At 46.7% G+C, this 27,266-nt stretch overlaps 1 protein-coding gene across 4 annotated transcripts in view; it reads left to right on the forward strand.

The window, feature by feature from the left end:
* Positions 1-27,266, forward strand: part of CCDC18 (coiled-coil domain containing 18) — a 2,185,916-nt gene that overhangs the window by 819,541 nt on the left and 1,339,109 nt on the right. For all 4 annotated transcript variants that reach the window (XM_069641832.1, XM_069641829.1, XM_069641831.1 and 1 more), the window contains exon 13: positions 19,259-19,369. In XM_069641832.1, the coding sequence (XP_069497933.1) occupies positions 19,259-19,369 (111 nt within the window). The remainder of the gene's footprint in view (positions 1-19,258; positions 19,370-27,266) is intronic.

Raw genomic sequence — 27,266 nt, forward strand, 5'->3', positions numbered from 1 at the left:
AGTGGTGTTAGAGATTCAGCCTGGAGTAAGAAGAAAACACGGCGCAGGCAGGCCACCCGGAAGGCCACCCCCACAAAGAGACTCCAGCAACCAAGAAGACACAGTGAAGAAATAGGGGTCCCGACGAGGTTTCATACCGCCCCACCTAAAGACTACGCAACGGGGGAGGGGGACTGCCCTCCTCCCACGACCAGTAGAGACTACTCCGAGGCACATTGGCGGCAGTAGGAGACCAACGCCAATCAGAGAGGGACAGGGAAAAAGGGGGGAACAAAAGGAAGAAGGAGGTGGTCCACATTGCCACATTGGTGCAAATAACTGTGCACCATGGAACATTGGTCACACTGTAACTCAGCAACCACCCTCCCACAAGGCACGGAACAGGCTACGGCTGGGGTTCTCTGATAAGCAGTGAAAAGGGGGGACTTTCTCACCGAACATAGAAACAACCCAATAGCCCACCAGGGATCATGTCAAAAGCCAAGGGGAAAGGGAGCTTGACACAACAAGCTACACTGAACACAAAACAGGATGCTAACATCCTTCAGATGTGGTCAACGGACTCTCCAATGCAAACCACAGGAAAGGGACAAGAAGACCCCAAGGCGAAGGCAATGCTCAGGGGCCTCACCCCCGGATGCTGTCAAGAGAAGATATGCAGATATGGTTCGCAGAACTCCAGGAGACATTTATGTCCACAGTGCAGGAACAATTTGCAACGATGAAGGACGACTTGAAACAGGTGGTCCAAGATCTGAAAAGTGACATGGCCAATCTGGAGGAGAGAACAGACTTACTTGAAAGAGTGGTCCAAGGTATGGAAGAAGAAACTCAACAAGTCTGAGACACAGGAGCATCTGGTGAGGCTCCCTCATAACCTGGAGATACAATGCGAGGACCTTGAGAACCGCTCATGGAGATCCAACATACGCATTAAGAATTTGGCAGAGTCAGTTCAAGATAAGGATCTTAAAATGGCGGTCAAAGAGGTATTCAGAGACGTTCTGAAAGCACAAGATGCAGAAGATGTTGGGACAGATGGAGTGCACAGGGTAGGCTCGAAAAGATCTGGAGAGCCAGGGGAGAGGCCGCGAGATGTGCTGGTGGCCCTATCGTCTTAACCACAAAAAGAGCAAATCTTGAGAAGAGCAAGGGAGATGGACCACATTCGTATGAACGGGGAAGACAGCCAATTATACCTGGACCTGGCACTAGTAACCCTGCACAAGAGAAGAGCCATGGCCCTCCTAGTTAAAGCCTTTGTGGAGAGACAAATATGATATAAATTGACCTTTCCTTCTGGACTGTTGTTCACATTGGAGGGCAAGCAGAGAAGAGCAACGACATGGGAGGAAGGCCTCAACATGATGGGGCTTCAGACTGAGGAGGAGGAAGATGGAGATCCCAAAATAAGGAGAGAGTCACAAAGAAGGCCAAGAGGATGGGAAACCGTCAGACAAAGTAAGAAAAATAAAGGGAAGGAAAGCCGCAAGACGTTGCTGTAGATGGAGAGAATGGGTCATGTGCAAAGGTAATGGCTACTTAACTACGACCCGGGCATGACATGCATCACGGGGCCAACACGGTGGGGACTCAGGCATACTAAGAATCGTTCGAAGAGGCGGCCTGGGGTGAAAATATGGCCTCGGAATCCAGTAAGGACACCTAAAAATGCGGGGTTTAGGATCCTCTGCGATATTTCTCCCGAGTTCATGGAGGGCAGGGGGCGAGGGGCGTAACGCCCAAGCATCCATAGGAACCCGTGCCCCACTCGGGGGACAGTTATGCGGTTTAATGTTTCTGGTTGGGGGGGTAGTTTGCGAGTGGGGGGGGCAAGAAAAGGGGCACGATTTGAAAGTAGGTGGACTCTGGGACAATGGACTTGAACCGGATCAAATGGGGAAAATCCGAATTCTAACATATAACATCAGGGGCATAAACCACCCAGTGAAAAGGAAAACATTGGAGCACTTGCTTAAGAGGGAGAAAGCCGAGGTTCTGTTACTTCAAGAAACGCACATCAGGGCCAGGGACAAGCAGAAAATATGCATAAGGGGATATAGAATCTGGGCGCAGGCAAACGCATCCGAAAAGAGAGCAGGAGCGCTAGTAGCGATCAAGGAAGGATGGAACGCCAATCTAGTGGATACGCACATAGATAAGGAAGGAAGGTATGCTTTTGTCAATGCGGTGTTAGAGGGCTACCACATCACCCTGGCCTCAATCTATGCCCCCAATGTGGGTCAGGACGCCTTTCTGAGGGACACATTACGGAAGCTGGATGACTATGCAAAGGGGGAGGTAATCCTGGGGGGAGACCTCAATATGGCATAGCACCCACAGACAGACAGACAGAAGTTCAGGGGGCTCCCAAGAGATAGGGGTACCATCGAAACGTCTTAAGCAACAGATGGAGCATATGGTCCTGTGCGATGTGTGGAAGGAACTCAGGGGGGACCAGAGGGGATTCACATATTTTTCGCATGTCCACAATACCATGTCAAGGATAGATTATTTCTGGATCTCAGTGGGCCTATTGGGTAGGATTCAGGGGATGGAAAAAGGGACAATCTCATTGTCCGATCATGCCCAGTTATGGTTCGAACTGGATCTACCGGGGGAAAAAAACAGGCTGTGGAACTGGAGACTGCCCCATGATCTACTCCTGGACCCAGTAATGGTGGAATCAGTTAGAGAGATGGCGGAGGAATATTTCGAGTAAACCGAAACAGGGGAAGTCTCACTGGGGACGGTATGGGAGACTTTTAAAGCAGTGATCCGAGGGAAACTGATTGCCCTAAAGGTAACAAAAGACAAGCAGAGGTATGGATGGGAGAAAAAGCTGGAAACCACAGTGGAGGATATACAAGAGAAACTCCTGAGACAACCAACACGCACACTAAAAAAAATCCCTGAAACACACACAAAGGCAGCTGGAAATGCTTCGCACTAAAGGTGCGGAGAGATCTCTATTGTATCTCAAGCAGAGATACTACATTAAGGCCAACAAAGCTGACAAATTACTAGCTAGACAACTCTGGGCAAAACAGAAGGATATGGTGATTAAAAGTATTAGGAACACGAGGGGGGAGCCTATGACAGGCACACATGACATGGGAGAGGCCTTTAGGGAATTCTATCAAGGGCTCTACTCTACGAGCGCCACAAATGGTAATGCTCAGGACACCTATTTACAGACCCTCCCGATCCCTCGAATCTAGGACGAGGACAAGCTGGCCATGGAGAGCCCGATAGGGGAAGAGGAGGTAAAAAAGGCAATAGCAGACCTCCCGCTAAATAAAGCACCTGGCTCAGATGGCTTTGCGGCCCTCTTCTATAAAAAATAAGTTGACACCATAACCCCCTTTCTCACCAGGCTCATGAACTCCTTTAAGGAGAGCGGGAATCTTACACCAACTATGAATGAAGCCAAGGTGCTAGTCTTTCACAAGCCAGGGAAGGATCCGACATATCCAGCATCGTACCGGCCTATATCCCTGATGATAAATTTAGACTCTAAAATCTATACCAACATTCTGGCAGCAAGACTGTCTCCGCTCCTCCCAAATCTGATACACCCAGACCAATCGGGTTTTATACTGGGAAGGCAAACGCTTGACAATATTAGTCGGATCATACATCTTGTGGAAAAAATAGGCATCACAAACACACCGGCAGTATTACTAGCGATAGATGCCGAAACAGCATTCGACCGGGTGGAATGGTCTTTGCTGTTTAAGATCCTAAATGGGGTTTGGGGAACAATACATAGCCATGATCAAGGCCAACTATAACTCCCCCTCCAGCAGGATTGTCATAAATGGCGAGGTCACGGGGAAAGTAATAATCTCAAGGGGAACCAAGCAGGGATGTCCCTTGTCGCCACTCCTATATGCCATCTTCCTGGAGCCACTCCTTATAAGAATAAGGGAGTCCTTACACATAAAGGGGATTGACATGGCGGGAATGCAACACAAAGTAATCGCATATGCGGACGACATTTTATTGGCACTTGAGGATCCGGGGAGGTCTTTGGCGGCAGTTATGGGGGAACTAGAACGATATGGGGACATCTCAGGACTCAAAGTGAATAGGAGTAAGTCGGAAATTATGATACTGGCAGGAGATTGTGAGGAAATAGGGAGGGTAGCATCGGAACTGGGCCTAAAAACAGCAGAAGATGGGATAAAATATTTGGGAATCACACGGATACATAGGGTGGGACTGCTGTATTTTAAGAATTTCCCCCAGCTCCAGATGCACATTAGGAGGGACCGAGAGAGATGGAACCCATTGCTCATATCATGGTGCGGAAGAATACAATTGATCACGATGACCATCCTACCGAAGATACTATACTACTTCCAGGGTCCCTAGATCCTTTTTTAAAGCGCTCGACAAGGCGGTCACATCATTTATATGGAAAGGGAAACCCTCGAGAATAGCTAGAGGGACCATGACTGCACCTATTAGGGAGGAGGGGATGGCATTGCCGCACTTCCAAAAATATTACCAGGCGGCACAACTGAGGGTGCTGCGGTAGTGGATGGGCGAAGATCCAGCTCCTATACGGGTAAAACAAGATAGAGCCATAGCTAGAACCTCACTGGTGGAACTGCTATGGAAAGCAAAACAACACAACATAGACACCCCAATCTCCGTATAAGTGAAAATGAGGACCTCACTGGAGGCATGGGATATTCAAACCCGGAAGGGCATTGTGTCCTCCGCGGAGGGCCCCTTTACACCAATATGTCAGAACCCCCAATTCCCCCCAGGGATGGAGCGAGGGGCGTTCGGGAAATGGGAACTGGCGGGGTACACAAAAATAGGGCAAATGTTTGTGGACAAGGAGATCAGATTATTCGGGGAGTGCAAGCCACTTTTACGCCTCACAGTAGGTGACAAGCTGAAATATGACCAACTCAGACACTGGCTTAAGACGCTCGAGATCACAAAAGCAGCTACCAGAAATCTTACCCCATTCGAAATATATGTCACCAATAACTCAGGGGCGAAGAAATGGGTCTCGACACTATACTCTTTTATAAACTCCCAAGATGAAGAAATAAAATGGGCATATATGAATAAGTGGGGGATCACTCTGGGAGAGGCACCAATGAAACACCAATGGATGGAGCTGTGTGTGGACCCAGATCCCCAAACTAACCCGCTCGGCACAAACAAGGGAAATGTGGGTCAAAATTGTATCCCAGTGGCACTATACCCCTGAAAGACTGCATACGATGTTCCCACAAACATCAAACCGATGCTGGAGAGAGTTCGAAGAGGTGGGAACATGGAGGCACATCTGGTTGGACTGCAAGGGGATTACGAACTTCTGGGAAGAAGTAAAGTCGGAGATGGGGAAAATGTTCCAGAAGGTGGGTCAATGGGGCGTAGGGGTATGGCTATTGGGAATGAAAGACAAAACAGTTAGGAAATATAAAAAGCCGCAATGGAGAAGCATAGTGGGAATTCTTATAGCGGCTTGGACAACAATCGCCCAAAGCTGGAAGAAGAAAGACACCCTGCTGATATTTACATGGCTACAGAAAGTCTGGGCACAAATGGCAATGGAAAAGGTGACTCACACAATCCAAGGCACAGGCGACACATTCGTAAAGGAATGGGGAACAGTACAGGACCATCTTCAGTCAGACTACATGGAAAAGTGGTGCCCACATAATATAAAAGTTTCAGACATATTTCGTGGATGAGCGGTTCACCTACAAAATGAAGATATTCCCTGGGGGCTTGGGGGGGGATGTAGTTGGGGGGGGGGGGTGTTGGAATTGTTGAATATTGTACTATATTTGAAAACAATAAATAGAATTAAAAAAAAAAATCAGTTTGGGATCCCATCACCAGAAAAATAACCTGAGATGAGATTTGCCAATAACTACGCTGGCAAAGTATAAAAGGTGCTCACCTTTTAAACCCAGCAATCTATAGTGCAATATTCCCTGAAAAACAAAATCCAAATATGAGACATGTCCTTTGATGACCATTTTTTGTGGTCTTTTGTGTTAGCATAAACATTGGGAACGTGACAGCCTGGGTGAATTCCTTTTAGCCAGACACTTGAGCAAGCTTGCTGGTCTCAAAGACACCCAAGGGGTGTTGCGTCCGCCCTCTGAAAAAAAAAACACTGTCCATCCACAATTGTCCTTTCCTTGTGCCCTGAAAAGCAGCACATGGCCACAATCTGGGAAAAATAACTGCTCCAGTCTGCAGGATTGCAAACTCTCTTGCCACACCCTGGGCACATATTCACGACTCACTTGCACTCTCATGATCTTCCCTCCTCACCCCAGTTTGGCTTTCAACAATACTCTGCTGTATAAAGACTGCTTGAAAAGTACACAAATCATAGTACGGTACTCGCACAAATATATAAATCCTTATAGAAATATGTTTTGCAAAACGTTTAGAATTGTGACATTATTCCCCCATATTGACTGGGAGACTACAGATACCAGAATCCAATTCAGTAAAAGGCAAAAAGGGGCCTTTTGGGTTTGAAAATGTACCTCCAAGACTTAGAACAAAATGTAACGTGTAAAAAAGTTACCCGTTTATGCTTCGTTTCACAAATGCAGGGTTCATATATGATGAACATATTACATTATATAAAAAATAAACGCTTTTTGGTGTGTTAAATGTGAACATCAGAAAATAATGTAATTTAGTTTAAAAACTGTTTTGTGTAATATAATTATAATTGGCCTGGTGGAGTGCATAGATTTGGGCAGCTAACTGGTGCTTTCTGATGGAAAATGGCCATTTGCATTTCTTAACACGGAATCATTACAAATGTCTTGTCCAAAACAATAGTCCCTTAAATGAGCCATGATTTGTGAATCACTCGTACTTTAAAAGCTCTGCTAAAAGAAAGAAAGTGTTAAGCTGTAATTAAGTGGTCTGCACCCTCTGATGGGCCGCTTGGAGGCGGTTTCTGTCTCTAGACATCTGAAAATAATGTAGCTTAAATGCTAGGAGGCTCTGTGATGTAATCCTCTGTGTGTTAAAGCGCACAGAGCAGATCAGATCACAGAGGTCCCAGCTTTGCAGAGGGAAATCCTTCCTGTCCCTCAGCGAAGCTGGGAGCTCGGTGAAGCCTTGTTAGGGCTGAGGCGGCTGGATGCGATATCCGAGGAGACATCTGATGCCGGATCTCAGACCCGGAAAGAGCCAGCCCATTGACCAGCGCTGGTTCTCTGCTAATAACGTGCACTATTCATCCACTGTCGTACCAGCCGCTTTGTCTACTGACAAATGCTGACTTAAGGAAACTGAGGTGGATGAATTGTGACCTCATGGGCGGAGGAGCAGGTTGAGTTGTATGGCACTAGGCTTTTTTCAGGTTTCATTTCTAGTTCTTACATTAATCTGTAAATTGATTGGGAAACAATACTAAACATCTAAATGGGAAAAATGACCGGACACTGCTGTCCAAAGCAATACAAATGTGTTCTTCTCATACACCCTGCATTTGATTGCCACAACTTCCACTCAGACTTGGCTGTTTGGAAAAATAAAGCTTTTAACAAGAAACATTCAAAATATAAGAACAATACAAATGCTGGTCTCTAAGATTGAATCTCCCCATATACACCACTTAACTATATACATGCAACACTAGTAACTATTCAGGGGTTACTATGTGAGACTGATTCCTCACTACCAGTATCGGTAAAACTGGGTCTTTATACTATCTGTACATTGTGAAACATGTGTGGTCTATCACAGTACATTAAATACATTTTTCAAAAACAAATGTTTGGCAAATTTACTTCATTCTTTGAAACTCAATTTGCAGTTGTAGCAGTGTGGTCGCATCCAAACATTTATGAATTATATAATGCTCATGTGTCTGGTTTTTATTTTTTTTATTTTTAGCATGCTGGAATGTGTTCATACTCACTCATGTCTGCTAAAAACACATTTATTCACTAACATATAATGTGCCAGACTGCAGTACTGCTACATCTATGTCTGTTTGAAAATCTCCTAAAAACCGACACACATATTGAATGACCTGGCGGGTTTAACACCACCCGCCTGCAGGCGGACATGGAAACAGCGGCTCTGTCATAGACGGAACCAGTGTTTTCATGGTTCCCATCCCCATGGGAACTATCAGACTCCATGGGAATGGGGATTTACAGAATTCCGCCTCTGGAATTACCGGGTCACCAGAATTGTAATGCCCCGGTGATTCTGGCAATCATGGAGGCAGAATGGTAATACTGGTCCGGCGACAGCCTGTCGATTTTTCCGGCACAGCTACCGCCGGACTCGTAATGAGGCCATGTGTCTCTTATAAACAGGCTCCTAATGTCTGCCCTCATTGCCAAGATGGGTTCACACATGGCACACTATGAGGCACTGCGTCACATGTGAGGTGTATGCATCTCTGCGTTTGTAAAAGGGAGGTAGATGAAAATCCCACATATACTGTTACACTGCTGGTATAGTTGCTTGTAACATTCCCTGTACTACTTTGTGTGTAGGGCCTTGACTGCCTACTTACGAGTATTTGGTAAACATAATGGCATAGGTAAACCCACAGCTGGCATTCAGGGGTTGCACACAAACTATATAGATGGGTAGACAAAGTGTGCAGATGTATTTCTAAAATGCATATAAGAGCGGGCCCCATTTCACGCATGTTCAGGCTCTTCTTAACATCATCGAGCTGCTTTATCAACCTCCTGTTCCATTCTCTGCGTTTGTTCTGCCTCACGGAAACCTGATTTGGTATGTATTAATATTACCACAAACCACAGTAGATCTCTATTTTGTGTTGCTTATTGACCCAATGGTCTTCCATTGGTTTGTCTTGGACCGGATTTTTGAGGCAGGACCGGTGCTCACAGATCTTTTGTCTCACTTCCATCTTAGTCTTTCCTAGGTACACAAGATTAGACGGGCACTGGTTACCATAAATGAGCCCTTTGCTTTTACAATTTGACCATCCTTTGAGTTTCCAAATTGATCCATTGATCTCAATTTCTTTGTAGTTTCTGCTAAGTTCACATACCGAACAGCTGCCACATTTGAAATTGCCTACTATCGGTGCAAGGCCCCACATGTGTCTAATATCTGTCTTATCCACGTTTTTTTCATGTTTTGCTCTAACCAGGCTCTGCCCTGACTCCACCCACCGGCGCCACTTCTCAGTCCTCTTTTCTGCATCGACAGGAATGGACCGCTTTCACCAGAGCTCCTCGGTTAGACCTCCGGCCTTGTAATGACATGTGCTCTTCCCAGGGATATTTTCTTTTCACTTTTTTTATACACAGCAATTATCAGAGATAATACTCTGTCCTCTGGTGCCACGCTCCTCCCCACGCATGTCGACGATTGCGGTTTTCAGGAGGTGTACGGCCTACGAGGGGCCCTTCCCCACATCGGATCCCCACACACTCTGCCTCCGGGGCCTTGGCCCTGACCCCGGCTGGGATGGCAGTTCTGTATACGATGCATTGACTTCACGCTCACTAAAGAATCTGATAGCCAGGCGGAGGGAGCTATTCGAAAGATCACCAGAAGAAATCAAGACCTGTGAAGAGGGAAGACCAGGCCCGATGTAGGTTCCCAGTTCTCCCCTGATGCCCGCAAGGGCAACTCCTTCCCTGGGAAGCGACTCCTTCCCTGGGAACTGTCCAAGCGGGAGGGGCCTTCCCGGTCCTAAGACCAGCAACGGGACCAAGGCTCCCAGAGCTACCAGCCAACAAGCTGAGGGGTCCCAGGATCCTCCCAGTCCCACCACCGAGGGGCTGCATGGCTCTAGTACTGGGGTACTCCGCATGGGGCTCTGCTCTTATATCGCGCTCGCTACCAAGGGGGTGCCTATATGCAACAGTTTCACTACCGGCGTCATGGCTGAGGGCACTCCGCCTCCTAGTTCTCTACCTGAGGTGCGGGGAAGGTCCGAGCCTTCACTTCTAAACGTGCAGGCGGAGACTGGGCCCAGCTCATCAGGCGCCATGCAGCAGGCACTGGGCATGATAAAAGGGCCTACAGGCCAGACAACATGGCGGCGCACCTGGAGCCTTCTTAATCGAGAGAGCAGGCATGGGAACGCATGTTGAGATGGGACTGGACAACACCAGTTACCTGGTCCGCGTCATACCCCACTGCATCGGCCAGGTGCGGTACGCAAACCCCATCTTAGTGCGACAGGGGCCACCAAGAGCACGGCAGCCACAGGACCAACTTCTACGCAGCCAAGCCCTTCACCAGCATGCAAGGGTGGGTGCTTCGAAAAAAGTTCCTTACCCTCATGAAATCGCCTCAGATGGGCACCATCCTCAGGGGGGGGTCATAAAAGACATGCTCCCTCCTGTACCACCTCAAGCTCCGACCGTGGTCTAGACCCCGACTCCAGCTCAGGTACTGGTTTCCGTGCTCACACCAGTCACAGTGGCTCCAGCACCCGCACTGTCAGTCAGCACACCACAGCTGCCTGCACCCAGCACACCACCAGCAGCCCCTCACCTTCAGGGCACAGCGGGTGGCACAAACGAGGAGGAGGAACAGGATACTCTCTTCTCAGCTAAGGCTTTCCACAAGAGGCTGGCGGGTGTGGCAGAGTACCTGGGGGTCCCGCAGCCACAAATGGAACAACCTGAGGCGGGTTTCTCACTGGAGGTGCTCACCATCCGCCCGTCCACAAGAACTAGCATCCCTCTACAAAAGGATGCAGAATCCTTTGCCAAAAAGGGATGGGTAAAGCCACGTTCCAACCAGCCCATGAATAAGCTCCTGAATCTCAAGTACAGGCAGGGGCAAGGGGACTCACTCACACTAACAGTGCAACCCTAACCTCATTCCTCTGTTGTAGCTGCGGCCTCTATTTATTCTAAACTGCAGGTTTCATCTGCCCCCATGTCAGCCCTCATAGGGAAGGAAGAAAAGCTGTTGGAGTCATATGGCAAAAAGATATACTCTAATGCCACGCTTCACCGGCTTCAGGCCAACGCGGATGGCATGTTGGCAGCAGTAAACCAAAAACTGTGGCAGGAGATTGCAGACTTCCTCCTGGAGCTACCAGCGCATAGTCAGGCACGATTCAGAGCAGGATCGGCAGAGGTGAAAAGAGTGGCTCCGGATATCATGGAGTCCACAGTGGCACACATTGACACCGCGGGCAGAGCTATGTGTGTGGCCACAGATATGAGGAGTACAGCTTGGCTTAAGGCGACCAAGTTTAACCCTGATGTGCAGGGGCACATTCTTGACCTGCCATTTGAGGGGGGGGGGACTTGTTTCACTCGACCACGGACAAGGAACTTAGCTGTTTGAGAGCTATTTTCTTTTTGCTAAGTCTTTGTCAATCTTAACGAAATCTGCACCCAAGGCCTATAGCCAGAGTCACCAGCACTCCGACAGAGGTCATACCTTCAGTGGCTTCCGGGGATTTCAGGAGCGGCTCTCTAGACAGCCCGACAGGTCTCCTAGCCAGCACAGGCGCAAGCAGCACAAATCCTCTCACAAGGGGTTTTTCCAGCCCCCGCTCCCAGCACCAGCCTCAGAAGGTAAAAGCCTGTGACAGTACCATCCAGATCCACAGGTCTCCAGTGGGGGAGCAGGCTTGCCCTTCACAGCCATTCCTGGTGGGCTCGGTTTGCGGACCCATGGATCCTTTCTGTAGTTTCCACTGGCTTCCGTCTGCCCATACCTCCATTTCCTTTTTCCTATCCTCCACTCCCACAGATTGGGACGGCTACTGTTCTGGCGGAAATACGCTTGCTCATTGCGAGTAGTCAGGCGGTGGAGGAGGTTCCAGCTTCACAGCGAGGCATTGGCTTCTATTCCTGGGTATTCACCATTCAGAAAAAGAACTAGGCTGGCCTGAGAGTTGTTCTAGACCTTTCTTCCTTGAACCTTTCCTTACCCCTTCAAATGTTCAAGATGGTTACGCCAGCACTCAGAGACACTGTGTCAGGGAGACTGAATGTGCTCCCTGGATCTGAAGGATGCTTACCTGAATGTCCCGATTTGGGAGCCCCCCATCGTTCCTTCCTAAACTTCAAAATCATGGGCTTTTACTTTCAATACAAGGTCCCCCTGCTTGGCCTCAATTAGGCCCGAGGGTCTGTAACAGGTTTTTAAACTCTGTGGCAGCCTTGCTCAGTGCAGTAGGTATTAGGCAGAAACCTGTGCAGTTCCATCTGGGACCACTGCAAAAGATTTAAGACTACAGGTGTTTAGCAGTAAATCCACTTGGTAGCAGTCTGTACCACACAGATTCACTTGGTAGCTGTGGCTGAGCAGTCAGACTTCCCTCAAGAAGAGTTAGGCAGTATACAGAGTATTCACAATAGGTCAAAAGAACATAGCAGAACAAGTAAACACTGACCAGGGCTTGGTGTAAAAGAGATATAATTATTTATTTAAAACCACATCTAGAAAAACACACAGGCACTAATAGTAAGCAATTCAAAAACACGGTCACTAAAAGATATACACTCCCTTAGAAGAATATTAGACAAGTCTTAAGTAAAGCCCCATTTATTTTCAGACAACGGTGAGCGCTTAATGCAGATGGCACACTAATAATTTGTTTTTTAAAAGGGCGAGAAAAGCAGAGAATAAATCGAAACGGATCCCAACACTTTTTCCAGAACACAACAAGAGGGAAAGGCAAAGTAACACCGTGAGTTTAGAGTCAGTAGGCCGGATCCACTTTAAAAGGATCAAACGAATTGTGTCCAAGGTCACACAGTTGCAGTGCACAAAAGTCTTGAAAAGGTTCAAAAAGAGTTGGACCAAAGAAAGGGACCAGTTAGAAGGTCAAGGCGGCCAGCCCAGTCCAGAAGGTTAAGGGATTATTGTTACCTTGTAGCAATCTTTAGAAAGGGAGGCCTGGCGGACATGGTACCTTAAAGTGGTGAGAATACTCCAGCGGGGGCAGTTGTTCCTGGCAGAGGATGCAAGTCAGTGCTTTGTCCGGGGGAAGAGAGGATCTCGTCGGGGAGGAAGACAGGAGTCCGTTGCACTGCCAGGGAAGAAACCAGCCGTGGGGTTTCTCAGGTAAAAAGGAGTGGTCCTTTAGTTCGCGGTCCAGTGGTAAGTGGCTATCCGGTTGCCGGGGTGCTTGGCACGGGCAATTCGACCACTAGCCGGTCTGGGGTGCGAAGAGAAGAAGGTAAACTGGTTGTGCCCACCAGTCAGGGGAAGAAGCCTCTCCAGTCGGGAGATCTTCACTGTCGTCGGGTTGTGGTGAGTCGGTTCCGCAGGGCTCCACCAGTGGTGTTGTCGTGGTAGGTCGGCTCCATTTCTCCCTCGTCTGATTCTCAGGTCCCTCGTCTGATTCTCAGGTCCTGTGGCGACTTCTGAAGTTTCAGTCCCCAAAGCCCTGCTTTTATGCAGCACACCCCCATTCACTCAACCTAGCTGTCAATCAAACATGCTAAGTGGTGAGCCGGCCGGCTCACCACTTGGGCCAATCATACAAGAGTGCGACTTGAGTTAGCAAGGTAACTCAGTCCAGGGTGCCTAAACCCCCTCCCACACCCCCTGTGGTACCCAGACAGAGTGGCACCACTTTTGGGGGCTTCTGTGGAGAAGCCCGCCAAAAAGTGGAACAAAGGGCTCGACTTGGGTTGGAGTCACAGAAGAGAACACAAACGTCATTTTAGAATCGAGTCCTGGTAAAAAATACCAACCGGCGAATTAATATTAATTAAATAAACCGGCGGTATGTTCGAGGCTATGAGAATTAAATAAATAAAGTTGGTAGCCTCGAACAATGGGGAAATCCCATAGGGATATATTCTCGGTCGAATATAAAAAGTAGTATTCACTGCCACCAGCCAAAACTCAATCAGGGGGGACGGAGACGTGCCCCCTCGACTAACAGACCCCGGGGCAAACGAATTGCCCCGATCAGTACATCCACAATATCATGGCCTGTACCAGTTTCTGTTAATAATTTGGGACTAGTAAAGCCAATGGTGACTTTACATGCCCTGGGAGACAGTAGTCAGTCCCAGGGTATGGAGTCTATGGTGGGGTGTCACTATGACACCCCTGTGTCACTGCACTGAGGGTGCTGTGTAACACACATAGTAAACACATGAGACCCTATGGAGTAAAAGACCCCATAGCCCATAAAACACATTAACATTCAAAGGAATACCACAGATCATGTCCAAGAGTGTGAGGAAAATAGTCTCACTCTTGGCAGGAGGAAAAAAACAAACTCCAGAAATCCAGCAAAGCTGCTGGGGGACTCACTAGGTTAGGAAATGCAGCCTAAAGAGAGAATTCTCCCTAACACTCGCCCCCCAGACTAAGGGACAGGAGGATTTAATCCACTCCTGGATGAATCTCATACCTCTAGTCGATGACATACATCCTAGAGAGACCATCAGCATTTTGGTGATGACCTGTGCTCAATGGTGAAATCAAACCCTTGCAGGCAGATTGACCATCTCAATAGTTTTGGGTTTTCCCCTTTCATTTGCATTAACCATCTCAAGGGTTGGTGGTCAGTCTGAATGACAAAAGTAGAACCATACAGGTATGGCCTAAACTTCTTCAGAGCCCACACTATAGCAAAACACTCTCGTTCAATGGTTGCCCGCCTTGTTTCAGGATCCTTCAGTTTTCTACTGATGAAGCAAATGGGGTGCTCCCTACTTTTCCCATCCAGTTGACTGAGGACTGCACCTATTCCTACATTTGAAGCATCTGTTTGCACAATGAAAGTTTGGTGATAGTCAGGAGCTCTGAGTACTGGGGCTTGGCAAAGAGACTTTTTCAGGGTTTCAAAGGCCTGATTGCATTCCTCATTCCACCTAACCTTTTTAGGGAATTTAGGAGAGGAGATGACATTCAGTGGAGAAGCTATGGACCCATAGTTCTCATTGAAATTCCTGTAGTACCCAGTGAGACCTAAGAAGGCTCTCACCTGGGTCTGAGTAGTAGGTGTTGTCCAATTTTGCACAGCTTCAATCTTACTGGGCAAAGGCCTTATTTCTCCACCTCCTACCTCATGTCCAAGGTAGACCACTTTACTCTGTCCAATCTGGCATTTACTTGCCTTTATGGTCAGATTGGCTTTTCCAAGAGCCTGCAAAACATATCTCAGGTGGTCCACATGTTCTTCCCAGGAATTGCTGAACACTGCTATGTCATCCAAGTATGCCATGCAGAAGTCCTCCATCCCATTCAGAACCTGGTTTACCATCCTTTGAAAAGTAGCAGGTGCATTTTTCATTCCAAAAGGCATAACCCTAAACTGGTAGAAGCCAACTGGGGTAGAAAATGCAATTTTCTCCTTGGCATGGTCTGTCAGGGCTATTTGCCAATAGCCTGACGTCAAGTCAAATGTGCTGAGGAACTTGGTTGCACCAAGTCTATCCACCAACTCTGTCCTTGGCAAAGGGTGGGCATCAGTCTTAGTGACTGCATTAAGAGCTCTGTAATCCACACAGAATCTAAGTTCTTGAGACCCTGCCTTTGGTAGTAACACAACTGGGCTAGACCATGGACTAGTAGAGGGCTCTATTACCCCGAGATCAAGCATCTTGTTGACCTCCCCTTTGATGTGGGTTCTTACATTTTCTGACATTCGATATCCTCTGCTTTTGACTGGCAGACAGTCACCAGTGAGTATGTCGTGCTGTCCCCAAGGGGTCAAGCATGGTGAAAGTGAGAACAGGGAGGCAAACCGATTTAACATAGACTTGCGCTCTTCCTGTTGCTCAGGTGTCAGATTTGAAGAGAGATTCACTCCTTCAATCTTTTCGTCTAAAGGTAAGCCTCTGAGGAGATCAGGAAGAGCTTCACTCTCTTCTTCTTCTGATGATGCTAGAAGCAAAGCTCCTACATCAGGTCTGGAGACATACGCTTTTAGTCTTTTGGTGTGGAAGACTGTTGGAGCCTCCTTGGGGTTGCCCAAATCCACCAGATAGTTGACCTCTCCAAGTTTACCCACAACTTTGAAGAGTCCTATCCATTTGTCTTGCAAGGCCCTCTGCCTTGTTGGAATCATAACGAGAACTAGCTGGTCCGGAGTAAACTCGACCATGTTAGCCTTTTGGTCATGCGAGTGCTTGACCAATGCTTGTCCAGCTTTCAAGTTATCACTTGCTTCTGCCATCATTTGTGACATTCTCCTTCGGAGACCTATCACATAGTCAGTCACTCTGATGGCTTGGGAGAAGGAGCACTCTCCAACCCCTCCTTGATCAGGGCCAAAGGACCTCTGACCGGATGACCATAAAGACGTTCGAAGGGAGAATAACCTACTCCCTCCTGAGGGACTTCCCTATAAGCAAAGAGAAGGCATGGCAGTAGAAGGACCCACTTTTTTTAAGGGGGTCCTCTAAAGCACCTACCATGCTCTTCATGATTCTGTTGAACCTTTCAACTATCCCATTTGTCTGAGGGTGGTATGCGGTTGAGAACTTGTAAGTAACTCCGCAGGTTTTCCACATGGCTTTCATGTAGTGGGACATAAAATTTGACCCTCTGTCAGAGATTACTTCCTTAGGAAACCCAACCCTGGTAAAAAATACCAAGGAGGGCCTTAGCCACAGCCGGAGCTGTAACAGTCCTCATAGGAATTGCCTCAGGGTATCTAGTAGCATGGTCTACCTACTACAACAACTATAAACCTGTTGCCTGAGGAAGTTGGAGGATCAAGGGGACCAACAATGGCAATCCCTACTCTCTCAAATGGGACTCCCACTACAGGAAGAGGCACTAAAGGTGCCACATTCTTGGAGCCAACCTTACCAGAAGTCTGGCAGGTGTGGCAGCTCCTGCAGTATTTGTCTACTTCAGCCCCCATCTTTGGCCAATAGAAGTAGAGTGAGAGCCTTTCCTTAGTCTTCTTGAAACTCAAGTGACCAGCCAAAGGAATCTCATGGGCTAACTGCGAGAACTGTGGTCTGTTCTCTTGGGGTACCACAAGTCGTTTGTTGTCCCCAGGTGCAGACTCGGTCGGTTCACTGTAGAAGAGGCCATCTTCCCAGTGTAACCTATATTTCCCAGGCTCTTGCCCTTCAGCCTGAGCATCTGCCTGGTGGCGAAGACCTTCCAGAGTTGGACATTCTCTCTGTCACTTACAGAAGTCTGCCCTGTTGGGTCCACCTTCTGCCAGTAAAGACTGCAGCTCAGGATGGTCAACAGGATCCAGATCTCCAATGAGTTCCTGGTCTTCCACTAGCTCTTCTTCAGAGTCTAGTTCAACCACACAGGGTTATACCTCCCTCTCAGAACTCAGCTGGAGGGGGAGTTACTGGAGTTACTGGTGTAACTTTGGACAACTTTGGTGTAACTTTGGACAACCTAGGGGAAGTCCTTGTTGGCTGCACTGGAGTGCTGGCTGTGAGGTTCTTTTTAGAAGTTTTAGGTTTCCCTTTTTCTTCTAGTTTCTTAGAGACAGCAGCTGACATCTCCAGTGGAGCAGGAGTTATCTCTTTCTTCATCATCTCCTTGGGAGCCTTAGCAACATCCTCAGCCCGTAAAAACGATTTGTCCACCACAGTTATGCTGGCCCCAGTGTCCCTAATGGCAGGAGTCTCCTGACCATTCACCTGGACACTGTCCTTATAATACTCTTTAGTATTATCTGGGATAGAATTATAGACCTCTAAGTTCTGTTGTTCCCAGAGACACTAAAGAAACACTGGCTGAGACTCCAATGGGTTCATCAGCCAGTAATAGAAAGTTTCCACTTGCCATTTGTACTTCCTCCTCTGAAGTGAAGGCTAAGGAGACAAGCTGGACCCCTGAAGGTTTACCCTTACATCTGGGATCTCCTTTCACATGGTCAGTAGAGCCACAAACGAAGCATTTGCCAAATGCTTTCTGGAATAGTGGCTTGTTCTGACCTCCTTCTGGTTTGGCACCAGGAGGTACACTTGCCTGATTTGGTTTCCCTTGTGGCTTACCCTTTTGGTTTTGTTTGGGGCCCTCTTTGGAATTGGAATTATTAGAATTCTCTTTGGAGTCCTTTTTTGGCCGTTTTCCCTCATCCTTTTTCTGAGTAACCCCAGAATCCTTGTGAGTGGCCCTGTTGGCAACCCACAAGTGAGCAGCCTTAGCTAACTTCCTGGAATCTAATTCCTTTGAATCATGTGGCTTTCCAAAGATACGTTGCATGGCAGACTATCAGCAAGCCGCTACTTGGGCATCCCCATCAGCCTTTTGCAACCACTACTGCTTGAATGCCAGCACCAGGTTGAACGCAGCATTTGGTCAGACAGTTTTGAAGCACTTGTTTTCTTAGAGGGGCAACTCTCCCCCCAGGGCTGCATTCAGTTGTAATTGCCTATACAGTATGAAGGAAAGGGGACGGGACGTAGTTACTCACCGTAGTGACTAAAATACTCCTAATCCATAGTTCCCTTTTCTCCATACGTCCCAGCATCCTCCCCCGTAACATCTGTGTCATTAGGCAATCATAATATTGTCGATGCGTCAAAGGGGACTGAGGAGTGGCGCCGGTCGGTGGAGTCAGGGGAGCGCATGCTCCCAGGGCTGCGCCCTCGCACACATCTTAATTTAAAGGTGAAGACCATTTTGCCTGGTGGAAAAGGTTGTTTCCCTTCCCTAGCGAGGGACACCCATACAGTATGGTGGAAATGGGGCTATGGACTAGGAGTACGTTAGTCACTATGGTGAGTAACTTATAATATGGTTACTTGTGATATATATGATATGATATGGTATGATTGGTTATTTATAACGCGCTTAATACCCAGAGGTTTCTAAGCGCGGACCCGGGGATCGAACCTGTGTTGTTCCGTGTTGTCTTGCTTCCAAGGCGAGCATGTTGACCCTGAACTATCCTCCCTACATGTATGTATTTAAGTTGTGTATTAGAGGAGATTCCGTTTTATAGACCAGAATTTGTATTGTTTTTATACTTGTATGTTTCCTATTAAATGCTTAAATGCTTTATTTTTCCAAAGAGCTGAGTCTGTGTGGAAGTTGTGGCAATCAAAAGCAGGGTGTATGAGAAGAAAACATTTGTATTGTTTTGGGCATGAGTGTCTGGTCATTTTCATTTAGTACTCCCATTTAGATGTTTAGCATAGTTCCTAATTATTTACCCAAGAATGGTGTGAGTACATCACTGGGTCCCCACAAAATATTTACTAATTCATTGGGGCAATAATAATGAGTATTAGTCTGCATAAAGGTAACCCCTGCCGGACTACCTTTAAAAGGAAAGACTTTTTGATGTTTCTTTTCAGTGTATTCTAATCATTTGGGTTTTTCTTTGTAGATGGCAAAGAGACGATTACAGATTGCTGCACTTGAACAGCAATTGAATGAAAAGAAAACGGAATTCTCATCTATTTCTGCGAGGAACAGCGAGTTAGAAGAGGAGCTTTCGGTAAAATGTTTGTCTTATTACCCACAGACTACTGTGCTTGATGTTGCTTTCAATACTGTACAGAAGGATAGGGATCATACTGTTTTCCTAGACTCAGTTTGGTTAGTTAACATCTCTGAAAGTCCGTTTTGGATGCCGAGATTGCTCCCTCCTTTGTCGGAATGAAAAGTCAACAGTAGAACATGCATCGGAAGCAGATGTCCCGGGCATATCTGCATCTCGAAGACTCGAAAATTACATTTCATTTTTAAACCTATTTTTATTATGTAATTCAAATGATTTTTAAATCAGCAATTCGAAAATGGCTTACATATTTATACCCCTTACATAATTATTTACTTGAAAAACTCACCCTGTAAACCATCTATTTGTTATTTACCTGGTTGTCTGCTCTATCACATCTCATCGCAATAGAGTATATTGGACACAACATCCTGTTTTTATACACACTGCACTTAATCATGGTTTCATTGAATGCAAAGTGGGCTCCATATAAAGACTTTTCTCTATGAGAAAAGATTCCCTGTATAGAGAGCAAGAAACTGAAATGTGCTCCTACCCCCCTGCATACTTATGAACATTTGTAAAGGACAAAGGGTCTCATTACAAGTTTGTTGGTATTCTGGTGGTAAATCCGCCGGAATGCCGTGCAACTGAATTAACATGACTGCCACTTGGTCTGGCGAAATTACCGCCGGATCACAAGTGGTGGTTTGGCGGTTTTAGTCCCCATTTATGGAGTTAATGGTGACTTCAGCGGAATGACCACTCGCGGTATTTCTTCCAATCGCTGTTTTGTGGCGGTAAAGCATCCAAAAGAATTTTTCTGGAGGTTTTTTCCTTTGCCTCACCACCAAAGTTGTAATACATCTATAATGCAGCGGTAACATAATTACCACTGCATTACTGTTTGTTCCTGCACCGCCGTACTTGTAATGAGGCCCTTTTGGGAATGAGAAAGGTCTATATTATCTCAGAATAAATATTTGAACTACAGCTTCCAAATGTTTATAAATCCTAGGGGAGGATCTTTTTATCATATACTTTATTTTGTTCCAACCCCAGTCTGCCAGACTTACTGTAACTATGCGTTTTCTCCCACACTCTGGCTTAGACTTGTTTGGTAGCAAAGAGAAATTGATGAATCCACGTCCTATCAGATTTCCATGCCCACTTCCGATTTGGGTCTCCCATTCCAAACACCACCACTTTCTGTTATATCTGAATAATAGCAGCCTCTCTAATGGTGCAAATGTAGAACTTACCTCTCTAAAGTCCCTATGGACTGCACAGTGTCACTGCTTTGGTGGCAGGAAAGAACTCCTTTTTGAAGTAAATGAGGGTCATAGGAGAGGATAAGGTGGTGATGGAAGAACTGACCGCAAAGTGTACTATCTGCAGGACATGCTTACAGTCTATCTGCCACACAAGCCTTTGGGAAAACCATAATCGAACCATCAAACTGTTCGCGATTTTGTGATTTGCAATAAAATTGCATAATCCGTTGTTTTTTTCTTTTTTGCAATGCCCTGGTAATTCAATTTATAGACCTGCTAAAATGAGAAAACTGAGAATAAATGTGACCATTGCTTCCTCTGCCTGCTTTCCGGTTTTGTTGTTCCTCTTTGTTGGAGACGGCATGAGGTTGTGACGTCAGTTTGTCTCGGAGATCTAATAGCTTTAGGAGGTTCCAATTAACATACACAAAGCTGCCATTGGCCGTGTATGTAAATTCAGTACCCGATTGGCTCGCATCCCAGGAAGCCATCCGCCTCAGGAGAGGTATCTGCTTCCGACAAACAGAAAAAAACCTCAAAGAAAAACATAAAAAACAAAATATTTGTCATATCCAGTGAGTCAACTGATGTAGAAGGGAGCTGTGTTCTCAGTGTGCTATTTGGTGTCGAAATGATCCAGGATGGAAGAAAACTGATACACACCTACCTTTATGTCACTGTTTTCTTGGCATAATGCAATCATGCCACAGTTGCACGAGCAGTCTCGGGGACCTTGTAGATTGACCTAGACTTTCACAATGCCTGTGCTTTAACACTGATAATGCAGGGTTTGAAATTGAGGGGAGCTGGGAGCTATTTATCTCCTGCTTCTTGCATAGTAGAACTTGTTTAGCTTGAAACCAGGAGCTACATTTGGCTCCTAGAGCCAACTGGTGTCTTTCAAAAATGTAAATCTGACATTAATGAGTTTTTGAGAATGTTAATAAAGAAATAAAACACATCGAGTACACATTTAAACACAATGTTTCATTTAAACAAAATGGACAAAATGTTAGAGCATCTCTGGTAGCTCCTGGTTCCCGTGCTGTAGCTCCTGCCTGCTCGGTGATGCCCGATACCCATGAGCTGTTTTTAGCTCCTGCTCATTAAATCTCAATTTGAAACCCTGTAATGTAGCATACATGATCAAAGCTTACAACACTGTACTGAAAAATCTGTACTGTAAGGAACTCATGGTGGCAACAGTAAAGACAAACATACGTGATCACAGTTCAAGGGTGTTTATTAAACTGTATAATGGGTGAGAAAAACACCCAATCTAAACCTAAATCTAAGATGGGAGCAAGCTACGACCATCAAATAATAAGTCAGTCCAATTGGCATCTTGACAGATAAAAAGGGCCTGTGCTAAAATACATATTGCCAATCCTTACAACTAAATTACAAAGTAGTGTGGGATAATGTTCACCAGAAAAGAAAGAAGTGTTCACCAAATGATAAGTCAGGGTGGTAGGGCTGGGGCCTCCCTTCCCCACGTTTTTAGCACGGGACAAGGCAGGCTCTTTGAACACAGCACACTCCTGTTCCCTTTTAACAATGCCAGAGCCTTCTGGAGCCATGTCTCCTTCCTGTAAAGTCTCTTGCCTTAGAAGGCCTGCTGAACGATAAACAATAAACAAAACAAAAGTTCCTTTTGTAATTTTCACATTGGCCGATTGCTCTTCGCCCCTTGGATCCCCCTCAGCCGGGCTCCGATCCTTCTTGTAAAGTTAGCCTCCCTCAATCGTGTTCACTACGGCTTTCACTCAAAATCGTACCATTCAAACATTCTCTGTGTCCTTTTGAACAACTATCCATTGTGGACATCCCTCAGCCGGGTTCACACTTGTCATCACAATGTCCATGGGTATATCCCAGCCAGTTTTACAGCTTGATCACCTTTCTCCAATATGTCAGTCTTTCAAGTGTACGAGGGGTTTTGCTCGACCCTCTTAGGACCACTTTGACACTTCTCTCCGACCTCTCCTAAGGCTTCTTGGCTTTTGTAGTTTCAACAAACCAAAAACACAACCCAAAAAAGGCTTCAGTGAGAGTTGATTTTGATTTTGATTCATTTCTTATGTGCACCAAGCAAGCAATTGCATTGGGGCGCAGATGTTAACTATATGTTATATGTTTAGCTGTGGAGGCTTAGGGTCACCATGGTTACCTAAGTTCATTTGAATAGGAATGTTTACCCAAGTTCTTTGTTCAACAAGGTCACCACCTGCAACCTTGTGCCCAGCACAGTTCGGTTTTGCAATCTATCTTCTTCGTCTCACCGGCTGTGCTGAACTGCCAGTTTTCTTGTCTTGGGAGTCAAGGACGGCACCACAGCAGCAAGCGCTTCCTTTGCTTTGGCTATCAGCGCGGGGGAGCCCCGTATGCCGTTGACAGCAGTCAAGCCACACGCCAGCTGGACTTCCCCGTCTTATGAATTCCCAGTGGGTCTGAGTTGAAAAGGGCAGTTCCCCTTTCGTCGTCCCTCCAAGTCTTGCCTTTCTCCTCCGTTTGAACTGCCAGTCTGGTGTACCTGTTTCCTCGTGCGTTCGGCCTTGCTCAAAGTGTGCGCTCATGCTCTGCCTTTTCTCCCTGTGGGGAAGGGAAACGGCCGTCAGGTGTGCGTAGTTGTCGGCAATTGCCTGACTCTGCCTGACCCTTGTGTTGGGACATGTGGGGTAAACGGCTCTGTTAGTCCATTGACTTTCGTGTTTTAGGAAAGTGTTTGTGTCGGAAAAGGGGGCTGGAGGGTAGAGTTTCTAAGTATCCTACGGGGTAGGATGGTGAAACAGGGTTAGAAGGAAGGGGGTACTGTGTCTCACCCATCGGTGTCCCACTCCCCAAAATCCCTCCCCCCCCCCCATCCAGGTGATCCTCCTCCACTGATTCACCCCCAGAAACTGGATCCAATAGCGATGGCTGTGTCCTGGCCACCTGGATGACAGCTCTCTAGGGGATTAGCGGGTGAGACGGGTTTCTCACAGTACCCACACTCCATTCACATCACCTGCTTGGCACATACCCTGACCCTTGTCTAGCAGGCATTCCTTAAACAGTTTGTGGAGTTCAATGGCTTCCTGTTTTATTGTTCCTAAATGTTCTACGTGCCTGGCAACAGAAAGCAGAACCTTCTGCTGAGACCCACTGAATGCAACCATGAATTATGCCAGACCCCTGCAGTGCTTGTTGGAATTCCTGGTTTGCAGGAGTTCTGTACCACTGTAAACATTTCCACACGTAAGCAGAATATGGGGAATCTTGATGCACCTTAGCAAGATTCCTTGGACAGCCTAAAGAGGTTAATGACTTATGAGATCAAAAACTGCATTAAGGCTCAGCTGTAAGTGGTGGCAGACAAATAACTATGGCCATGAAGGTCTACCCTTTTCTGGAAGATCTTCAGATGAACTTAACTAATGCAGAAAGGTGTAAAAGCATATATAAAATCATTTGGACTTCCAGGCAACGGTCACTTGCAGAGAATGTACTCCTGTTCATGCACTACAACTGCAATGTGATGTTGGATTCCCTTCTGGTTCGAGGGCTGGGGGTTTTCCACAAAACTGCCAATATTCAGTGCCTGATGACGAGGCCCACCAAGACTTTTAATTTTATCAAGTGTTTTGATTATGCAGTGAGAAGTATTCAATTTTATTTGAAACATACTTGCTTCAATGTACAGTTGTGGCAACTGTGTAAGTAATCACATTTTTGGCCTAAAATGTGTGCAAAATGCTTACTTCCTATATTAAAATTGTGGCAATAATGCAGGAAAATGCAATGGTGTGCAGCAAAATATTCTTATTTTGTGCCTCAAAATTCTGGAGGATCTGCATAATAAATGTCAGAATTATCTTACTGCCTGACTCCTCTATATCCATATTTTATTAGATTCCCTTGCAAACAGTGAATGTCATGTCACAGCTGAGCTACTCTGTGATAACAGTGGATATTCAGGAATACCAGGTCCACTTTGGACTTGGGAAGCCTCATTATTCTAATCAGTATTTGTGGTGTTGCTCCCTCCCCAAGTAGATCAATGGGCCTGGTGATCACTGAAGACATGTCTAGAGATCTGCACTGGGAAACTTTGAAAGTTATACCGTAGACTTGGTATGATGTTTATTTTGATCACTTCCACTCTCCCAACCAAGTGTTGTATCATGAACATTGGACGTGCTCTGTTCCGAAATGCATGCTGGTATAGACTCAAAAGCTACTTCTGCATTTCAGAGACAGAAGGAAATGAAAAGGGAAGAAGGACTGAGCTTCCATGCAATGCAACGTCTGTGACTCCAAAAGGTCACTTTTGTTATATTGGGAACACATGCAGAAGCTGTCAGCAGTTTCCTGTTGCTTATCTTGCCTTTCGGGAAGAAGGCTATGGTGCCCCTCACCATCTTCATTAAATTCCATCCTGATGAAGTTAACAGATTTGTGGAATCCATAGCCACTCCCATACTTTGTCTTGGATGATAAGTAGAATTTGGGAAAAGGTTTGTCTGAATAACTTTACATTTTTGGGTAGTGCATGTGTTTTTTGAATGCGCAAATTCATGGGCGAATGGAACGAGAAGCCAGTAAGTTCCAAGTCTTGTATTTCCAGGTGTAGTCGGTGGTTTAATGTACAGAGACGCCGTTTTGAGCACTATGTTCAAGAAGGATTACATGTGCATCCTTTGCTTCCCTTCTCCATGTGTCCAGCTATCTTGAGTTAGCCTTTCATATGTTTGATCAAAAACAAATACCAGTAAGTAGTGAATTCAAAAGGAACAGGCACCTCATTTCTCAGGTATGATTTCTCCAGAGTGAGCTCAGGTTGGTCACAAACACCAACTTTGTCAGCCAACAAAAGGAGGTGCTGATTTCACTACTAGTTCTGGCCCTTAGGTACTCCACTTTAATATTTCAGTTTGTTGAAAATATGGCACTTTTGAGAAACTGTACAACAAAGCGGAAAAGCTATGACTCCACATATGAGCCATTACTTCAATTAATGCAGGATTTGTGCATCACTATCTATCTAATCACACTTCTACGTCCCATCCCCTTTCCTCCATCCTGTATGGGTGTCCCTCGCTAATTTAGTTGCGTGCTCCCTTGACCCCGTCCACCAGCGCCACATCTCAGTCCTCTTTTCCGCATCGACAGGAGTGTATCAACTTCACCAGCACTCGAGGTTGATTCCTTGTGGCCCGTAATTCCATGCATTTTTCAGTTTTTTTTGTTATCAACGTTTTGTAGACTTACTTAACATTTTTACTGGACACCGTCCATGGGTGCCCTGCCCGTCCCCGTCGCATGTCAGCCGCGGCGGGCTTCATTAGGTGCATGTCTTGCGACGGTTAATTTCCCACATTGGTCCTGCATACCCTCTGCCTCCCGTGCGTTGGTGAAGACCACAGATGGGAAGGCTGCTCATTGCGCAACACACTTACTCCCCGGTCTAAGAAGAATCGGCTGGCGCATTGGAGGTCTCCACCAGAAAACATAAAGGAGTATGTGAGAAGGAAAACCAAGAAGGCAAGTATATTATTCTCTAAAGCACCCCGCAAGGGCGACTCCTTCCCAGGGAAGTACGCCAGTGGAAGGGGCCAATCAGGCTCTGTTGCTGGCGAGAAGGGTACAGAGGCTAAGGTAGCCACCAGCCTAACAACTGAGGGATCTAAAAATCCTCCCGGGACACGTCCGGAGGGGCACTGTGTTACGCTCACCTGGTATCCACGGGGACGCCACCCAGCCAGTTGGTCGTTGGTGCCCTTCCCAATGATTCCCTGGTGGGGTCTCGATGTCGATGGGATTCCGCCTGGAAATGAAGACTATATTAGGACTGGGCGACCTTTCCCCCACCTCCCTTGTGTTTCCAGCCCCTCCAAGTTCTCTTCTCACCTGGTTGTCGGAATCGGTGGGCTCTCCGTCCTGCTCTCTGGAGGGGCATGTTGTCTTTTGTGGGCGCGGGCGGTCCAGTTACTTCACTGACTGCTGCCCTTGTAGTGTCTTTCACGTAGGTCTTATTGCGATTGATGGCGTCGTAATTCTTGCATGCCTTTTCTCTGTTCTAAATGTCTTTTTTATCTCCTTAGGAGCGTGGAATGTCTGCTTGGAGAATTGGATATGCTGGTTCTCACCGGGAGATGATGGCACGCTATAGCGCTATGATGCGGTAAGGAGGCGCTTTGCGTAGCGCAGCAATGTCTTGTCCTCACTGACCTGTGCATTTCTCTTTTCATAGGTCGCAGTGAGTTCCCAGCGCAGATGGAGTTCCGGAGCTATGCCGGCCGAAAAGCAACCAACCAGGTAAGTCTTTAAGCGCTTTGTAGTTGTAATGTCTCCACTACCTCCTTTAATGATGTCTTTCTCCTTTTCTCAGGTCCTTCGATCCGGGCGGTTAACTCCACCAACAGAGCTGCCCAGGAGCTGCGAGCAGTGAAGGATGGTGAATGCAGGTAAGATTCTGTTGCTAACAATGTTCTTGGTTTTTCTGCAGATCCGGAATTCACCAGGCTCGTGAGAAAGCTGGACACGGTGAGCGTCACGTTGCTAGAAGCAAAGTAACGCGAAGCGTGTTGTCTTGTTTGGGTGTGGTTTAAATAGCCACTGTAAAGTAGTCCAGGTAAAGT

The sequence above is a fragment of the Ambystoma mexicanum genome, chromosome 1q (genome assembly GCF_040938575.1).
Source record: "Ambystoma mexicanum isolate Mex_15411 chromosome 1q, UKY_AmexF1_1, whole genome shotgun sequence".
NCBI lineage: Eukaryota > Metazoa > Chordata > Amphibia > Caudata > Ambystomatidae > Ambystoma > Ambystoma mexicanum.